Source organism: Panthera tigris, chromosome B4 (assembly GCF_018350195.1).
Source record: "Panthera tigris isolate Pti1 chromosome B4, P.tigris_Pti1_mat1.1, whole genome shotgun sequence".
Lineage (NCBI taxonomy): Eukaryota > Metazoa > Chordata > Mammalia > Carnivora > Felidae > Panthera > Panthera tigris.
The window spans coordinates 103,177,466-103,195,841 of NC_056666.1; the positions used below are offsets into that span (position 1 = coordinate 103,177,466).

The 18,376-nt window shown below is 36.7% G+C and overlaps 1 protein-coding gene across 1 annotated transcript in view; it reads left to right on the forward strand.

Annotated features, from left to right (window-relative positions):
* ACSS3 (acyl-CoA synthetase short chain family member 3) overlaps positions 1-18,376 on the forward strand; it is a 155,520-nt gene that overhangs the window by 37,004 nt on the left and 100,140 nt on the right. Inside the window, exons 3-4 of the mRNA XM_007088761.2 lie at positions 11,100-11,288; positions 15,308-15,442. Of these exons, the coding sequence (XP_007088823.2) occupies positions 11,100-11,288; positions 15,308-15,442 (324 nt within the window). The remainder of the gene's footprint in view (positions 1-11,099; positions 11,289-15,307; positions 15,443-18,376) is intronic.

Genomic DNA, 18,376 nt, shown 5'->3' on the forward strand with positions numbered 1-18,376 from the left:
CCACCTAAGACTTTAGTCGGCTAAACATCTAACTTCAGCTTCGGTCATGATCTCACAGTATGTGAGTTCTAGCCCCATGTTGGGCTCTGTGCTGACAGCTCAGAGCCTGGAGCCTACTTTGGATTCTGTGTCTCCTGCTCTCTCTGCATTTCCCCGCTTGCACACTCTCTTTCTCTCAGAAATAAATAAAAACATTAAAAAAAACTGAAGAAAAACTAAGAAAAAGCCTTAGAGAAACATAAAATAAGAAGAGTTAAGTAATTTGCTCATTTTCTATTTTTTTTTTTTTTAGTCAATTGTATGAGTGTATATGATAAATACACATTTTGCTTAGAAGCATTTCTGCTAACCCATCTTGATTTTCTAATATGGAGTCTGGACTCTTAGACCCTTTTGAGGTTTGTACTGGTTCATTGGTTTCAGTTTAGCCTGACATCAAAGTACTTAAAAGGCCTGTTTCTCTCACCTGCTGACAGCTTCTGATTCCCCAGGCTTTTCTTCTCTAAAGTACTAAAGGAAGAAGAGTTAGGAAAGAGGGAGGCATTGTGCTTGACTTTGATTACCTGCTCCTGGGTCCCTGTGGCCTTTATTTTATTAAGTAGAGAAGACAGAGGAAGAAAGATTTAATGGTAATGCCATTGAGAACAAACAAAGAGAAGTGGCTTTGTACTTTAACTTGTTTTAACCTCCCCCATCTCATTTCTATTGGGAGTTTCTGGCTATGTAAAACTTGATTAAGTTAGTTAGCATTTCTTATTTAATTAGCGGACGGATAAATGTTAGACTAAATTGTTTCAGTGACATAAAAGATCTGAATGATTCAGAAGTAGAGCTTTTCTGAAACTTTCATTTTTTATGTAGATCTGAGAGTTCATACAACCCTTTATTAAGATTTTTGTATAGTGATTTGAACCTTGTTCAAGATCCATTCTTTATTCATTCAACAAGCATTGACTTTGTATGCCAAACCCTGTTAGGAACAAGGGATACAAGCTAAATGCACCATTCCATAACTTTAAGGAGCTAAGCAACCCGTATAAACACGATCAGGGTGATGTTCGAGGGTAGTAGTATATTCTGTGGAAACACATGGGAAAACATGTAGTTCAGCCAACCGTTAATATGGCATAGAAAGACTTTTTGGAAGAACCAGTGCCTAAAATTGCCAAACCACCAAAAGTGGGAACGGAAGTGGTAGACAGGAGAGTCCTGCAGATAGAGGAAATAGCACCTCCAGAGATCTTCAGGGCAGGAAGATCCTAGCACCTCCACAGTGGCTTTGGCAGAAAGCACAAGTGGTTGGGGGATGGGACTCCCATGAGCCAGACTCTCGAGAACTCTGAGTGTGGCACTACAGATTTGTTCTTAATTCTGAGAGCATGGAAAGAAAAAAAGCAAAAGCCGCTCCCCACTGTGACCTGTGCTTCTGCATGATTGCCTCCGGTGACCTACTCCCCAGCCCCACTGCATCGCACACCCCAGCCCCCTGCCTCCTGAAGCCAACTGTCAGCTTGCTCTATTCCCAACTTTGTACTTACCTACCTTCTGCTGGAAATAGTTTTCTTCCAGATATCTTATGGTTCATAGGACCTGGGTATTACTTTCTCAATGAGATTTTCCCTGGCCGTATTGAAGACAAATGTTCCCATGTGCACATCACTTCGGATCTTCCTTTTCCACTTTCTTTTTAATTTTGCCACTTATTACTCAGTACCTTTGTTTATATTTTACTTGTCTATCTTCTTTAGTGCTGTTTCCTCTTCTACAGTGTACTTTCCATCAGGGAAGGAAGGGGAAGGGGTTTTTGTTCTGTTCACCGAATAGTGCCTGGTACATAGCAAATGTGTTCAATGATGAAGGAATGAATGAAACTGTATTTGAAATTTTTAAATGACTCTAACTTCCTTTATTGTGGGAACTTCTTATCTTTGAATTGGGTCAGTAATATAACTTGAACTTCTTTCTAGGCAAATTCTGACCTCTTACTATCTCTGAAGAATTGTAGCCTATTTACATTTGGCTTGGAAGTTCAAGATGAATATTTCCTCTTTGAATTTTCCACACTTACACCCAGATCTGCATTCCAGGAGAAATATATATGCTTATTGTGTCCTTCTCTTGGTAGCTCTTTTCTTTTCTTTACAAAGTTTTTAAATGTTTATTTACATTTGAAAGAGAGAAAGAGACCTTGCACGAGTAGGGGAGGGGCAGAGGGAGAGGGAGACACAGAATCCGAAGCAGGCTCCAGGCTCCGAGCTGTTAGCACAGAGCCGGGTGCGGGACTGGAACTCACGGACCACGAGATCATGACCTGAGCTGAAGTTGGACGCTTAACTGACTGCACCACCCAGGTGCCCCTAGCTCTTTTCAAATTAGTGGTTATATTAAACCTCAGCAAAGTAAAGGGGTGTATATGAGAGTTTTGTTTGTATTTGGCTGTATATGTTATATACTGTATTCATCATTTTAAGAAATTCCTTCTTTAATTTTTTTGAGTTTGTTTTCTCTATCTCTAATTTCATTTTGAATTACCTCTGAGTTTGCTTTATTTTTTTATTTTTATTTTTGGTATTCAAACAATTGTGAATTTTTATTTATTTGCTAAATAAAAATGTGACCACTAGAAATTTTCATGAATATATATATACAGGGAGAATTGAGGAAGCCCAGAGTGTGCCAAATTTTCTTGATTTAATTCAAACTGAAAGTGTCTGTGATCTCCGCTGAAGGCAATTGTTTGAAATATGATTACAGTGGTGGTTGTAATTATGAAGTTTGAGTAATTTGGAGGAGAAAATTACTCTGAAATCAAGGGTCATGTCGCACGAGAAGTCCTTTCTCCAGCTCTGCCCTTTAAGGTGCTCTTTTCAAAGTGTGATTTCCATCTTCTCAGAAGTATGTCAGGGTATGATAATCTGATATTTCTTTGTCTGTCACATCATCATCATTTTCTTAAGCAAGAACTGAAAATGCAAAAACGTGCCGAACCTGCAGAAATTCAGCCCTGCCAGCACTTGCCTTGTTGAGGGGAAAGAATGCAACAGGGCGTGTGCAGTTTTCGTTCTTTAAGCTTCTTAAATAAGCAATAAGAACTTCAGTTGTACTGCAGTCAGCTCTGCTAAAAAGTACGTCTCTGTAAGGTGAATTACCTTTTCCGTGCTTGATGCTGGAATCATCATTCCGTGAATGATGCTGGTTTGAGGTTGAACTTCATTCACAGTGTTTTGTGTAGGTTTTTTCCTCACATGCCACTTTGTCAACTTTTAATGAAATGAATATACGTTCAGATGAGTACACAGAACCATGTTGGATTTTTCACAAACAGAACACACCCACATAACTGGATCTGGAGACAGAAGATCTCCACCCCCAGAAGCACGTACCATGCCTCATGTTAGTCATTTCTCATTCAGCCTTTATGGGATTATCATGCAGACATTGATACACCGTCCATGATGACATTTCCTTGCTTTTGAACTTTGTATAAATTGAATAATAGGATGCACTCATTTGTGTCTGGCTTTTTTTACTCAACTTTTTGTTCATGAGATTCTTTCGTGTAATAGTTTTCCAGACTGGTTGTACCCATTTACCATTCCCCCTTGCAGTGTATGAGAATGCTAGTTGTCAATAGTTGGCATTGAGAATCCCAAGTCTTTTTTTTTCTTTTTTTAATTCTTTTAACGTTTATCCATTTTTGAGAGAGAGAGAGAGAGAGAGAGTGAGTGAGCAGGGGAGGGGGAGAAAGAGGTGGGGAGACACAGAATCCAGAACAGGCTCCAGGCTCTGACCTGTTAGCACAGAGCCTGACACAGGGCTCACACCCACATACTGTGAGATCATGACCTGAGCTGAAGTCAGACACCTAACCGATTGAGCCACCCAGGCGCACCCCCCCTAACCCCAAGTCTTTTTTAATCTGGGCCTTTCGGGTGAATGTGTGGTGGTATCACATTGTGCTTTTAATTTGCTTTTCCCTAATGACTGCTGAAACTGAGCTCCTTCACCCGTGCTTATTGGCCATTTGTTTCACTTTTCTGGAGTGCTCATTTGGATCTTTTGCCCATTCATTCTCCTATTGGATTGTTGTTACCTTGTTAGCAAGTTGCAGGGACTTTCTCACAATTTAAAGCGAATATCTTTTCAATATCTGAAAACCTCAAGAAAAAAATGATGAAGATTCTTTAGCGCAAGTGTTGCTGAGTTAAGTGCCTTTCAGAATCTAAAGCTAAGAAAATATTCTCCCCTGTTTTAAAAATCGTTAATGATAAAGTCTACACTGTGCTATTTTGACTGCTCATTCTTTGCAAGGATATTTAGAAGCGAATGCCTTCCGATAGAATACCTTAAAACAGGAAGCGTTATTTCCACTGTTTAAGGCTCTAAATGATCTATTGAACATGATATTATGTTAAATGAATGTTAAAGAGTTCTAGTTATGTTGATTTTTGAGTGGTCTGGTTAAGTCTTATTTTCCCATAAGCCTTAATTTTTGTGAGCTATTTTGGGGGCACCTGGGTGGCTCAGTCGGCTAAGCATCTGACTTCTGCTCAGGTCATGATCTCGTGGTTTGTTGAGTTCGAGCCCTGTGTCAGGTTCTGGGCTGACAGCTCAGAGCCTGGAGCCTGCTTCAGATTTTGTGTCTCCCTTTGTTTCTGCCCCTCCCTCACTCACACCCTGTCTTTCTCTCTCTCTCAAAAATAAATAAACATTAAAAAATTTAAAAACAATTGTGAGCTATTTTGTATAATGCAATGTTGTAAAATACGTTTTAGTAGACGCTTGTATTTCATGTGAAGTTGTACATGAGTAGGCACCAACTACTGATTTACATTTTTATCAAAATTGTAGCTAAAAGTTTGTTTTGAATAACTTCTCAACTTAATAAAATTTGTTAGATTCTAAGAATACTCCATGTAAATAAAATAAATATTATACCAATTTGATAGATAATATAGGAATTAATTAAATGAGAAAACAACATTTTAGTATCTCCTAGCTTCCTTTTTCCATGTTTAGAGTCATGTATTCAAAATACAAATGTCTAAATTAAATTTTTACATCAACCAAAATAACAATGCAACCATTCCCTTTGAATTTTCTCAGCAGACTTTTTGAGATTGTTTGAAGTGTAACCTCACTTCTTTTCACTTCCCTCTACAACAGAAACTATTTCACCATGATTTGAAGTCCAGAACACTTTATTTGTACCTTTCTCCGTGTATGGGTTTATTTTTGCTTTTTACATTACTTGTTAGTATATCTACTTATTAGCGTATTTCTTGGCCAAAGTAATACCCCTTGAAGATAGAGTTAATATTTTATTTATGTATTTGTTTTTAGACCAACACAATGTCTAATACAGACCTCACAGCATACTCTCATATTATATAGAAAGAATAGTAACTCATCCATTAAAAAGTAAAGAAAAATGTAATCCTTGTCTGAGAGAAATAATTATTTCCAAAAATATCACTTGTCTCCTCCACATTGTGAGTTTCTTTTTACACTGGGAAATTTTTATTTTTTAATATGGTGAGAAATTTCCTTGTTTTAGTGCATTGCCTGACTGTGAAGGTTTATATCCTGCCTCAGCTAAAACTCTGCTTATAACATTTACCTTAACTTGGCTTTCTTGCAAGCCTGAAATTCTGGTTCATGGCTTTTATTCTTACATTTGCTTAACTGATTATTTTTATCATTCATTGATAGATTCTTAACAGATGATTTGTATTATCTTCAGAGTGGCTAAACTCTGACTTTTAGAAAGTCAACTTAACAAAATCAGTAGACTGTTTTGAATTCATTTTTCTGGACTGGAATGATGATGGAGTCAATTTACTTATTAAAACATACTTTTAGGGCACCTGATCTATATGGCACTACTGTGGGCATCATAGACTGCAGTAGTGAATATTATAATCTTTTCCCATAGGGAAGTTGCATTCTAATTAGGGAGCTACATTATGAATAAAAAGATAATACACCATAAATGAAAAATTATACAATATAAGTAAAGAAAAATATGCTACAGAGTGACTTGGGCTGCCATTTTAGATGTATGTCAGAGAAAATTACTTGTCATCGAGGAGATGACCCAGTGACACAAACCCAAATGCAGGCTGGGAGACAACCATGTTCCCATTTGTGTGAAAATCAGGTGAAACAGAGGCCCCAGAACAAGAACAGACTTGGACCACCATGGGGTGCCTGGAGGCCCGCCATGAGAAGAGAGTGGAAGAAGGTGAGGTTGTGGGAGCCTCTGGGAGTCAGATTCCATAGGACCTTGGGCACCATTATAAAGACTGTATTTTATTCTAAGTATGATGGAAAGCTCCATCACTTTGATTTCTCCAAAGAGGAAGCTGTGGTGGGCAAGATTGGAAGTCAAGAGATGACAAATGGTCCAAGAGAGAAATAAATAGGTCCCCTTTAGCTTAAAATCTCCTTAATGATAGCAACAGTTGCTTGCATGGGCAATTAAAGGATACCACCACTTTGTGCCTTGTGGAAACTATTCCATATGCATATCTTTATTTAGGATCTCTGGCTATACCTACTAGGCTTGAAACAAGTCTGATTCGAACTTTTATAGAGCAGCTACTTGTAAATTCCCTGCTTGCTCCCCATTTTTCAGGGTGGTTTTATATAGCATACTAAGGGAAGGTTTCTGAATATTTTTCAAGTAGAATCCTCGGAAAAGAAGACTGTTTTCTCAGATAATGTAATTGGTTTTTCAATTAGTTATATTTTCTGTGATTGATTAGACCAGGGTTTGCAGGGTGACATCACTGCAGCTTGAAAATAGGCTTCCTCGTGTCTTCTCTTTCATATAATTTTCTTTGACATGGCCCTGAAATTGCCCATAATTATTATCTTTTTGCTATAATTTGGACACCAGCTCTATCTTTTTCATACAAACATTATTTTCTTTAGATGGACACACTTGCTGCTTGTGAAGCAGGTGCTAATTTGCTCTATAGAACATAGTGTTTGGTCAGTTTCACCTAATGTTTATATTTGTGTCCTGGGCATTTGATCATGAAACTATACTAACCCACAGACTGCTTGTGAATGAAGATTTTGCAGAATGAATACATAAAAAAAATCTATAAAAATCTTTTTTATTATTTATATGAGCATGTTTTCATTTTATAATTTTAAAGTTTAAAGTTTTTACTTGTGTCAAAATAAGCATGTGTTACATATAAACCAAATACATGTGTATACTATTTTATATAACATAAATATCTGTTACTGTATTTTCTTATGTTGGTATTACTATTTATTCATATTATTTTTCCCTGGACTCTGAATTGCTTTGCTTTAAGGACTATGTCTTCCTCTTTTGCATCTGACTTGCAAACTTGACTTTAGTATACATAGCTGATACTGTATAAATTGAGTCAATAACAGGGCACTCATATGTTAGAATGGTTTTAAATTAGTACCAAAATAATGATTAATTCATATAGTCTCTAGTGGGAAGAAACAAATAATGTTGTATCTAAATGAATATGTGTGTTCATTTTGTTTCTTCAGGCTTCCTTCACAGCTCAGTTATCATCATGCTAGCGGAGAGGCATGGCCTGACCATGATTGCATAGCATAGGTCCTGCCCTTAACTCAGACTAAAAACCAAATTTGGTGGTGTGTGAGTGATAAAATGATTAGATTGTTTACAAATTAAAACACAACTTTAAGAAGGTGCAAAAATGAATATGGATTGGGTGAATTACACATGATTTAACTTTTCCTTTAACTATAGTTGAGAAACTATAAATTATACAAGATATATGTTAAATATTTTCCCTTTGGATAGCAATAGAAATTATAAATTTACATTCAGATATCTATGGTAGGATAAGACTATAACATTAAACAAAAAGAATATAGAATTTCTTTCTCTTTGATAATTTTACATCTGAAGGTCAATAAAAGCAAGGCGAGCCCTGAAATAGCAATCATCACATCCCCCTTGTGTTGAAGCTTCATAGCACTTTATTTGAGCGATTATGAACTTTCAGGTGACTGGGATTTCTAGATTTTTCCTCTGTTTGCTGCTGCTCACCCTTCTTTTCAAAATGATTGTATTGTGTCTGAAGTAAGACCTAAGTATTCTGTTCTAGGTCTCCCATATTAACTAATTCTAGATTTAATATTAGTAAGAAATACTTTTTAATGAAATATTATCACATATGTTCATATTAAACCAATGTCCATTCTTGCAATGAGTTAATATTTTGTTTTCCATATGCATATTTATTAGAAATCTCACCAGAAATGAATGTTTTCCCGTTTTCATTCATATATATAAATATATATGTAAAATTTCATATATGTGTATCATTTATATCGATATAATTTCATACATGCATATCATTTACATAATTTACAATGTAAACTTTTACTGGAGCGGCATTTATCCCTGGAAACTACTGAAAAATAGATTTTCTCTGTTGATCACATATAGCTTTTTTTCTCTAGAGCAACTCTGGTGTGGTTAGCACAGTATCAAAACATTGAATGGCTACAGGAAGCCAGTTTAAGAAGGCCAGATGGGCGCCATCTAGTGGTTGTACACACCTGCTGCAGCCTAATTTATTGAAGGTTGTCTTCATTCAGGGAAGTGGTTCACAATTCAGATGCTGGAGCCAAGTAGGTAACATAAGTGGGAGAAGTGGGTGGGAAAAAAATTCATTATCAGTATATATCACACCTTTATGGCTATAGAACTATGGTTTAAGCATATGATATAAAATAAACAAGATGTAGAAGAATACATTTTAAACTCAGGATGGAAAGAAAAATTAATTCTCTGTCAATAATGCCCCCAGGAATGGTGAGCTCAACCTAGTAGCTGATCATCAGGTTCAGTTGATAGTTGTTATTCAAGAACACAGGCTCGGTGTTGCTAGACTTGACAGTTTTTCAGGAGAACCTGAAAAACTGGATTTGTATATGAAACATTCTAATTTAATATGTTGGCTCATTTTTTTGAAGCTGTGACATGACTCCAACTTAAATACTTCTTGGGGTCTCATTGGGTCATTTTGAGATCTTTTTTTCAAAAACTTTTTTGAATTCATTGATTTCATTTCTTTCAAAGGACAGAAAAGTTTTGGGGGACATCTTTCAGCAACATTGAGAAGTGAGACTAGAATATAAAGTTACTGAATAACTACTAGATTGGGTGTTGGTTGAAGGTTATTTTTATTCAGCAATAGGCACTATTCAAGATGCTGAAGTTATAGCTGTAAATAGGACAGACTTCTCATTGGTCTCTCCTAGTGCTGTAGCTTAAATGGGATACCCAGTAATGTGATCACAGAGCATGGTACTTTTCTGCATGGATTGCACACTGAGGGTTTGGATAGAACCTTCCAGTGTTTATTTTGGTCTTTAGCTCCAGAAAGAATTAAAGTTCATGATTATATCACTTTGGTGTATCTTTCTCATAACTTGATGCTGGGCAGCTTTGAGTTCTTAAAAAATAGCACTAAATTATACCATGCAAATAGGAGAGAATAAAACACTAAGATAGCTGTTACTTTCTGTCTTTCACCAGAGCCCTTAATTTTGACCACATTTTTCCCCCTCTGCACAGAGGAAGGGAATAAAGAGAAAAAGGAAGAATGATCAGGATCCCAAATCCTTTCAAATTGTTGAAAAAGTAGGAAAGGCAGAATAAAATGAAAGGATCCATATAAATAGCCCTGCGGCCCAATTCCTTGTCTCAGGTCTCCTCTGTTCATTACCTTGAGCAGCCACATCCAAAGGCAAGCCAAGGTCCTTCCAGTTGCCCACTGGACCCCTACAGTCCTTTCGTTAGCTCTCTGACCTGATCTACGACCACTTTCTCACTTGTTCTTTCTGTTCCAGCTCCCTAGTCTCCTTGCTTTTCCTCCATCACATCACAAATGATCTCCCTTACACCTCTGTGCTGGTGTTCTCTTTGTCTGAAATAGTATACTCCACTCATTCTTAACTTCTACATTACTTGCTAAAGTGCTACTTTCTGAATGAGGTCTACCCTCACCTTCCCACTGAGAATTACATTTTCTGCATTCTCAATCCCTCCACTTTGTCCTGCCCTCCCACCCCCAACAGTACTGACTACCTTTTCACATAATAGATCACTTACTAATTATGTTTATTGTATTTCTTCTGCTAAACCATAAGAGATCTTTGTCCTGTTTTGTTTACTGGTGTATCAGAAAATAATGTCTGCCATATACAGGTGCTCAATATACATTTTTTAAGTGAAGGAATGTTGAACTTCTTTTTCATAGGTCTGGGTGTATTTTTCATAACCTGTTTTAATTTCCAAAACACATGTTAAAAGTTAAGCAAAGTTTGTGTGTTTGGTCTCAATGTACAGGGCAGTCACTTTGTATAGATAATTAGTATAAAAAACTATAAAGAAAAAATAATTGGCTCGAAGCAATAGAAAGGGCAAAGAATATGAGGTCAAAAGATTTGTGATGGTATCCTGGCTGTATTTACTATCTCTCTGCTTCTGAGTTAGCTGTTTATTATATCTGAGTCTCAGCTACCTTATATTTAAAATAAGAATAATAATAACAGAATCTATCTTACTTACCTTATAAGTAGATGATATGTTTTCTTTCCTAACATGTTCTTGTCTCTTTTAATAGTTAACCCAATGTAGGTCTAAATTTGCCATTATTTTACTTTTCTGTTCACTTGACAGATTTGCCCTTTAGAATAAAAGCTCCATGGGGATATATCTGTGTGCTTGTTTTTCATCATTATGTTCCCAACTCTAAACACAGTGTCTGGTACATCATAGTTGCTCACTAAATATGTTGCTGAATTAATAATTAAGCAAATTTAGGCCATAGAGTTCATGTGGCATAATAATAATAAGTTGGTTCATAGTCAATTATTGTCATACTGTTTGTTATTACTGTTATTACTCTCACTATCTAAGCTCACATCATCATCAAATATGTGTTACTCAGGCTTCTTTAATCCACTACCAAGAGGATGATCAACTTCTTGTGTTACTGTCTTAACTTAGAAGTCTAGTGAAATAACACAGAAAACACTTTGCTGATGTAATGATTTTGTTGTAGGTCTCTAAGCTGGCTGGTGTTTTGGTCAAGCATGGTGTCAAAAAAGGTGACACTGTGGTTATCTACATGCCCATGATACCGCAGGCGATGTATACCATGCTGGCATGTGCAAGAATAGGAGCCATCCACAGTCTCATATTTGGGGGATTTGCATCCAAAGAACTAAGTAGTCGTATTGACCATGCAAAGGTAAGTGCTTTATTTGGAGAAATCAAGTAGTAGCTACGTGTAGTACAGCCATAGTTATCTGTGAAGGAACCATCTGGAAGTGCTCTGTACTTACTAGATTCCCCTTTCCAATGAGATGCTTAAAGTTTATATATATATATATATACATATATATATATATATATATGTATATATATATATATATATATGTATATATATATGTATATATATATATACATATATGTATATATATATATATATATCTCCTTAGGTTTGCATTTCACTGTATGTATGTATGTGTATATATATATGTATATGTATATATGTATATACACATACATACATACATACATACACACACACACACACACACACCAAATTTTATTTTGGGGTCAGTTTTATGTGAAAAACATCTTGCTAGATGCTGTGAGGGATGTAAAATAGAAGATTAGGTATATACTTTTCAAGTTAGCTTGCCATTTATATGGGTATATAAGACATACAGGGAAAATAACTAATAACCAATTTATTCACTTACCCTATATTTATTAACTTCCCACAATATGCCAGGTACTGTCCTTAAATCCGGATAATGAGTCATACTTATCAAATGGATGGCACGCATATTAAAGTTTTATAATTTACACACATCCAGGAATGGTGGTATACCACCACACAGTGGTTAAGAGGGGTGCCAGTAGGGGTGGAGTTACATCTTCAAATGGGGGTACTAGGATAACAAGCTTGATTAGGCTGTTGTGAAATGATGATTGAGATATTACATTGAAAGCACTTAACACAGTACCTGGTATATAGTACTCATTTAAAAAAAGGTTAGCTATCGTTCCTCTATGAGTCAGAAAACTTTGTTCTGGCAAGTTACCAGATAGTAAATGTTTTAGGCATTGTGGTTTACACGTGGCTGCAGCAAGTACTCAGCTGTGCTGTTGTAGCACACAAGCAGTGTTAGATACTACATAAGCAGAGGGCATGACAGTGTCCCAGTGAAGCTTTGCAGAAACATGCTGTGGGCAGAGTTTGGCTCTCAACTGTCATCCGTAGACCCCTGACTTAGAGGAAGGAGTGATTTCTTTTAGTTGGGGTGGCTGAAGAAGACTTCCTAGAGGTGAGATTTGGGTTAGATCTTGGCCAAGATTCAGCTAGTTGAAGAGAATGATGTCAGGGGATCCAAAAGAAGAAAAAAAGACTATGAGTCCAGCATTCGAGAGGAAAGGGTAAAATTCATTTGGAGGACAGTGAAGAGACTGAGGAGCCCAGAGAGGGAGAGATGGTGAGCTTGCAAAGTCAGTTTTTGTCTGAACTGGGTGCTGTAGATCTTGACCTGTCAACGTTTTTGAGCAGGTGGGTGTCTTGTTGTAGGCAATGCTAAGAGGAGGAAGGTCTTGCAAATAACGTGAATGGGGAAGAGGGGAGGGTGAAAGAAGACATTTTGCACGTGATCTGTTTGTGAAGTGTTGGGTAATGTGCAGCAGACTAATAGCAGTGGGAAGATTAAGGAAGGAAGGTCGTTATGGGAGTAAGAGATGGTTGGCTTTCAGAGTTCCATAAATCCGAGATGAGACATTCCTAACAAGGGAACTAATATCTGATATTAGTGCGAGATAGACAGTGAGGGTTTGCATATCTGACTTCATCTTGTAATAGATCAGTTATTAGAACTAGGAAGCTGGCTTGTGAACTAACTAGATAGATTTGTTCCCCTCTCTTTTTTAAACTTGTTGAGTTAGTGCTTATGAAGGTAAATCTAGGGGGAAATATCAGTCAGTCACTGACCTGGAAACCAGTGGGCATTTGGGGGCTTCTCCAACGAAGGTATAGACTCCAGTTTTTTAACTAAAGAAATCCTTAACACCATTTGGATAAAAGAATGAGATATATTATTTTCTTTTTAAAAAATTTATATGATGTGGGGAAATTTAGATACATAAAAATAAGGATTTATAAAATGTTTACTATATCACTTGCTAAGTTTTCATTACACACACACACACACACACAACCTTGTTAAGCAGCTTAGGCAATGAGTGTATATTCCTATGGGCAAGACCTTTGAGCAGGTCAAATTAAAGGTGAGAAGATAGAGATATATATCTGAGATATTTGGATAGAATTACTCAGGAATGATTGAAATCAGGAATGATTTTGATGTCAGGATTTTCAAATAAACTGGCTCAAGAAAAAGCTTTATGTTGCCGGCTGACGATGGGAAGAATGTACAGTACCCTAACAAGTCAGTCTAGACTAAATAGAGCCTCCAATAAAAGGCCGTTAATAGAAATGTAGAAAGGATTCTTTTTCAAGATGAAGGTTCTAATTTTGACTTTATTAAATTATTCAAGTTTTGATATATTCTCTATATATTTTTAATTTGATATGGAACTTACTTTCATTTATTCTGAATTCTAATCTTAGGAAATATTGCCTGGAGTTATTTTTGTGAGTATTACAGATAGTAAAATGTGAATTCTATTCAAATGCTGGATCTTTAAAAATATAATAAAAGGAAACAAGACTTATTTTTGTTTTCTTTCCTTTGTGTGTGTGTGTGTCTTTTAAAAGGTAGCTTGATATAGTGGGAAGAGACAGGTTCTGTAATCAGACAAAACTGGCCCTCTTTCTGATTCCACTACTTGTAACCTGGGGCAAGCTATGTAACTGCACTGAGCCTCAGCTCCATGAATATTAAATGATATTCAAAAAGCAGACAGTAATGATATATGCATATACTTGGTATAATATAAACCTTCCCTAGATGAAATGTATTGTAACTAGAAATCAGAATTCAGGAATAGATGCACTGTCTTGGATTGATTATCTGTCTCTTGAATAATTTATTAGCTGCCTCCTTTGCTTTGGATTTCTTGGTGAAGAAACAGTGTACTTAAAAGAATAAAGACATGTTTGTTTCTGCAAATTAATGAGAATTTTGGTTCAGTTCCAAAAACATTTGAGAGCTTACCATATGGCAAGCAAGCATTGTACCAGGCATAGAAGACAAAGAGATAAATGGGATCCAGATTTGGCCTCAGAGAGCTTCCTGTGCAGTGTGTGGCTGAGGGAACATTTGACTATATAGTAGGGCATCTGAGGCCTGCCCAGAATGGAGATTAACCCTAACTTCTTAAGCTTCCAGGGACTCCTTTTGGCTACATCTCTGTATATCTTGAAGGAGACTAGAAAGTTGTCAGGTAAAGAGAAGTTACTGAGTGTATCTTAAGGAGCAGGTTCAGGCTTGTGGGGCTTGAAGATTAAATCATTTGGGGGCCCTTTTAAGAAAAATACAACAAAATTACAAATATAGTATTTGGCAATGAGAAAAGAATCGCGAAAGAAAAATCAGAGATTCGAGCCCTTTTTTCTGTGGTCACATTTAAGGAGAGATGCTGACATTTAAAAATGTAGTAATGCTTCCTGATAGCAATTGGCTGCTCTCCCCACCTGAGAAATACTACAAGGTCACAATAACCAGCAGGTACAAAGGTCTCAGTAAGTGAGGGGCCCCTAGGTTTGCATCTCACTGGTTCAGGGCAAGTCTTTCTGGTTTCATGAATTCTTTGGATAGTATTTTTTATTTAAAAAAATTTTAATGTTTATTTTTGAGGGTTGGGGGGAGAGGGGCAGAGGAGAAGGGGACAGAAGATCCCAAGCGGGCTCTGCGCTGATAGCCTGATGTGGGGCTTCAACTCATGACCCTGAGATCATGACCTGAGCCAAAGTCAGAGGCTTAACTAGGTGAACCACCAGGTGCCCCTGGGAAGTATTTTTTAACAGCTCATACTCACTAGCCCAAAGCCTCACTGAACTTGTAGTTTCAAACAGGTTAGATCTGTGTGGAATTCGTTAGGTCTACAACATTTACAAATGAATTTTTTGTTTTCAAGCCATTTATTCAATAGAGAACAGAATCATTAAAACATTTCTTTAGAAATGTCAAATTGCCAATCTGCACCTGAAATATTGGGATTACCTTAATTGGTGTTGTTAAACTTTCTCAATTACTGTTATTTTTTCCATTGTAGCCCAAGGTGGTTGTTACAGCATCCTTTGGGATTGAACCCGGACGGAGAGTAGAATACATACCACTTCTAGAAGAAGCACTGAGACTAGGACAACACAAACCAGATCATGTTGTCATTTATAATCGTCCAAATATGGTAATCTGAATATTGAATTTGGTTCTTGCGTATGGTGATGCACTAAGGATTATTCTAGTGTTGACCTTATGAAATACTTGATTTATACACCATTTAATATACTTCCTGAATGTCACAATTTTGGCAAAAAAAAAAACTGAAAAAGGTATGAATGATGTTTTCTGTCTTTATGGAAAAAAACTAGGTTAGAAACGCCTGGGTGGCTCAGCCAATTGGGCATTCGAGTTCAGCTCAGATCTCGCGGGTCTTGTGTTCAAGCCCCACGTTGGACTCTGTGCTGACAGCTCAGAGCCTGGAACTTGCTTCAGATTCTGTCTCTCTCTCTCTCTCTGCCCCTCCCCTGCTTGTGCTGTCTCTTTCTCTGTCGCTCAAAAATAAACATTAAAAAAATTTTAAAAACTGGATTAAAACAATAAGATTGAAATACATATAGTAATAATATGTCATGTTGATGATTGGATTCTCTGCAGAATCTATTGTGGTGCCATATATTAATTTAAATTATAACAATAATGATAATTTTAACAAACACTGGCCGCTTACCATATGATTTTTGATATTCTGGTAATGAATGGTTTTTAAAAAATCTTTCTGACAACTTTGTGAGCCGGGTGATAGCATTATTCCTATTTTATGGAAGAGGAATTCAGTGAACAGCAATAAAATAACTTGCCCAGCTGGTGTCAGAGTCATGATCTGAACACATGCATTCTGACTACGTGCTTGATCCCCCAGCTATCCTGCCTCGTGGAGAGGTATGATTATTTGTATATAAAATTTGTCTTTCAATAACTTTAGAGAAGGCATTTAGTCTAGAAATAAAAACTATGTTCAAGAAAACAAAATATGAATATTCTAAGCACATAAATTATTCTGTGATCCATGAAGGAAGAAAAAGCAGTATAATACAAAAAATGAATGTATTTTACAGTGCTTTTCCTAGTAAATTTGATCTAATGATCACCTTATTTCTATATCCAAGTGAGTGTCAGCAATTTATAGTAGAACCATCTTGGGTTCCTAGCAGTTTACAATTTTTTGCAGAAGAAAAATTATAAGAGTGCAAAGAATCGTGTAATGTTATGGAACTCTTGAGAGGTTATCTGCAGAAAATGCTTAAATGACAGGATACAAGAAGAGAAAGCATTAAAGCTATGTCACTTTGATTACCACCTAGCAATTCCCATTACCACATTAAATTCCTGTGTAAAGTTTTAGTAGTCTGTGGTTATGAACCACGTCCCTCAACGATTTTAATATTCTTACTGTCTCAAAGAATTTTGAGTTTCTTTCAGATGCCCTCAAGCATATTTTTTTTAAAAAAGGCCTGTTGCTGTTAAGGAATACAAAGTTAGCAATAAAAGAGGCTTGGGGTATGAGGAGGTTAGAGGAAAGGTAGGAACACATACACATACACACAGGTGTTTCTGTGAGTATGTGTGTGCTAATCATGTATGTGTGGGACATTCACACATACAGAAAGTCATGAATTTGTAAAGAATTTATGCTATGCCCAAAGCTAAGTACTTTCAAATACTTCTTATTTAATTCTCACAAACAAATGAAGTAGGTGCTGTTACTGGTCCCATTTTGCAGATGAAGAAACTGAGTTATGGAGAGGTCATAGCTCAAAGTCACAACCAATAATTGAGGCCACAATTTGAACTTGGTTTGATGACTTTTACCCAACAAGATATATACTATTTCTTTTACTTGTTCATATATTTACATATTCAGTAAACACACTGAATATGGGTATGCAAGTTTCCTATTCAGATTTTTCTAATGCACGTCTCTTCTCTTTCCTGCTAATAGGTATAGACACACTGCTCCATCCCTCCCTCCCCAAATGGCATACTTTCCCTTTTTCTTGAGGCTCTTCCCTCTATTTTGACTTATCTTTATTTTATTTTTAAAGTTTATTTCTTTATTGCGAGAGTGAGAGAGCACGTGCATACAAGCAGGGGAGGAGCAGAGAGAGGGAAAAGGAGAGAGAGAGAGAGTCCCAAGCAGGCTCTACATTGTCAACATGGGCCCCGATTGGGGTTCCATCTCACAAACCCTGAGATCATGACCTGAGCTGAAATCAAGGGTCAGACGCCTAACCGACTGAGCCACCCAGGCGCCCCAACTTGTCTTTATTTTAGATGAGGGCTTTGGATGTCTCCTGTCCTTTATAGTAGTCCTGCTGTTTAGTTAGTAATTAAGCTCAATGGACTGGATTTGCTTTCAGCTTAGAAACACAAATTATGAGGCTCTGCGGTGTGTCTCATTAACCAGGATTGCGTTTTTGCCAAAGGAGGTAAAAACCTGGCTGCCACTCCTAAGCCTCAGGCAGGCGACGACAGAATCAAAGGAATATCACATCAGTCAACTCTGGTGCTCTGCCAATATTACTCTTTAAGAACGATAACAGGACACATCTATAGAAGTAAATGGACAGATGTAGAAGCTAATGCTGATTTTCCCTCTCTTTCTTTTGTCAAATCTTCTTTACATATGCCTGTAGAGGATTTTCTTAGCCTGAAGAAAAACCATTCATTCAAGTCCTCATTGTGTTCATCTGTAAAAATTTTTGTGATCCTCCGTTGACATTTTTCATTATAGGGTGTGATAATTTTTTTATGGGTCTGTGATTGTAATGTCAGAGGCTTGGTAATTTGAAATTTGTTGTGTTTATCTGATTCATAAAAACAAGTGGAAATATACAACTGGGTTACAGTTAACTATTTTTATTTATCTCAGTGGTACATTCCAGCTGCATCAGAGTGAGGCTGGAGAAGACAATTGGGCCTTAAACTTCATCTTCATGAAGTTCTGTTCTGATGGTTATCTATTATTATTTATTCACAGAGGCATTTTATTTGTGACATCATATTTAAGTGTTATTTTGTAAATGTACTCATTTAAATATATGATCATTTTTTACAACCC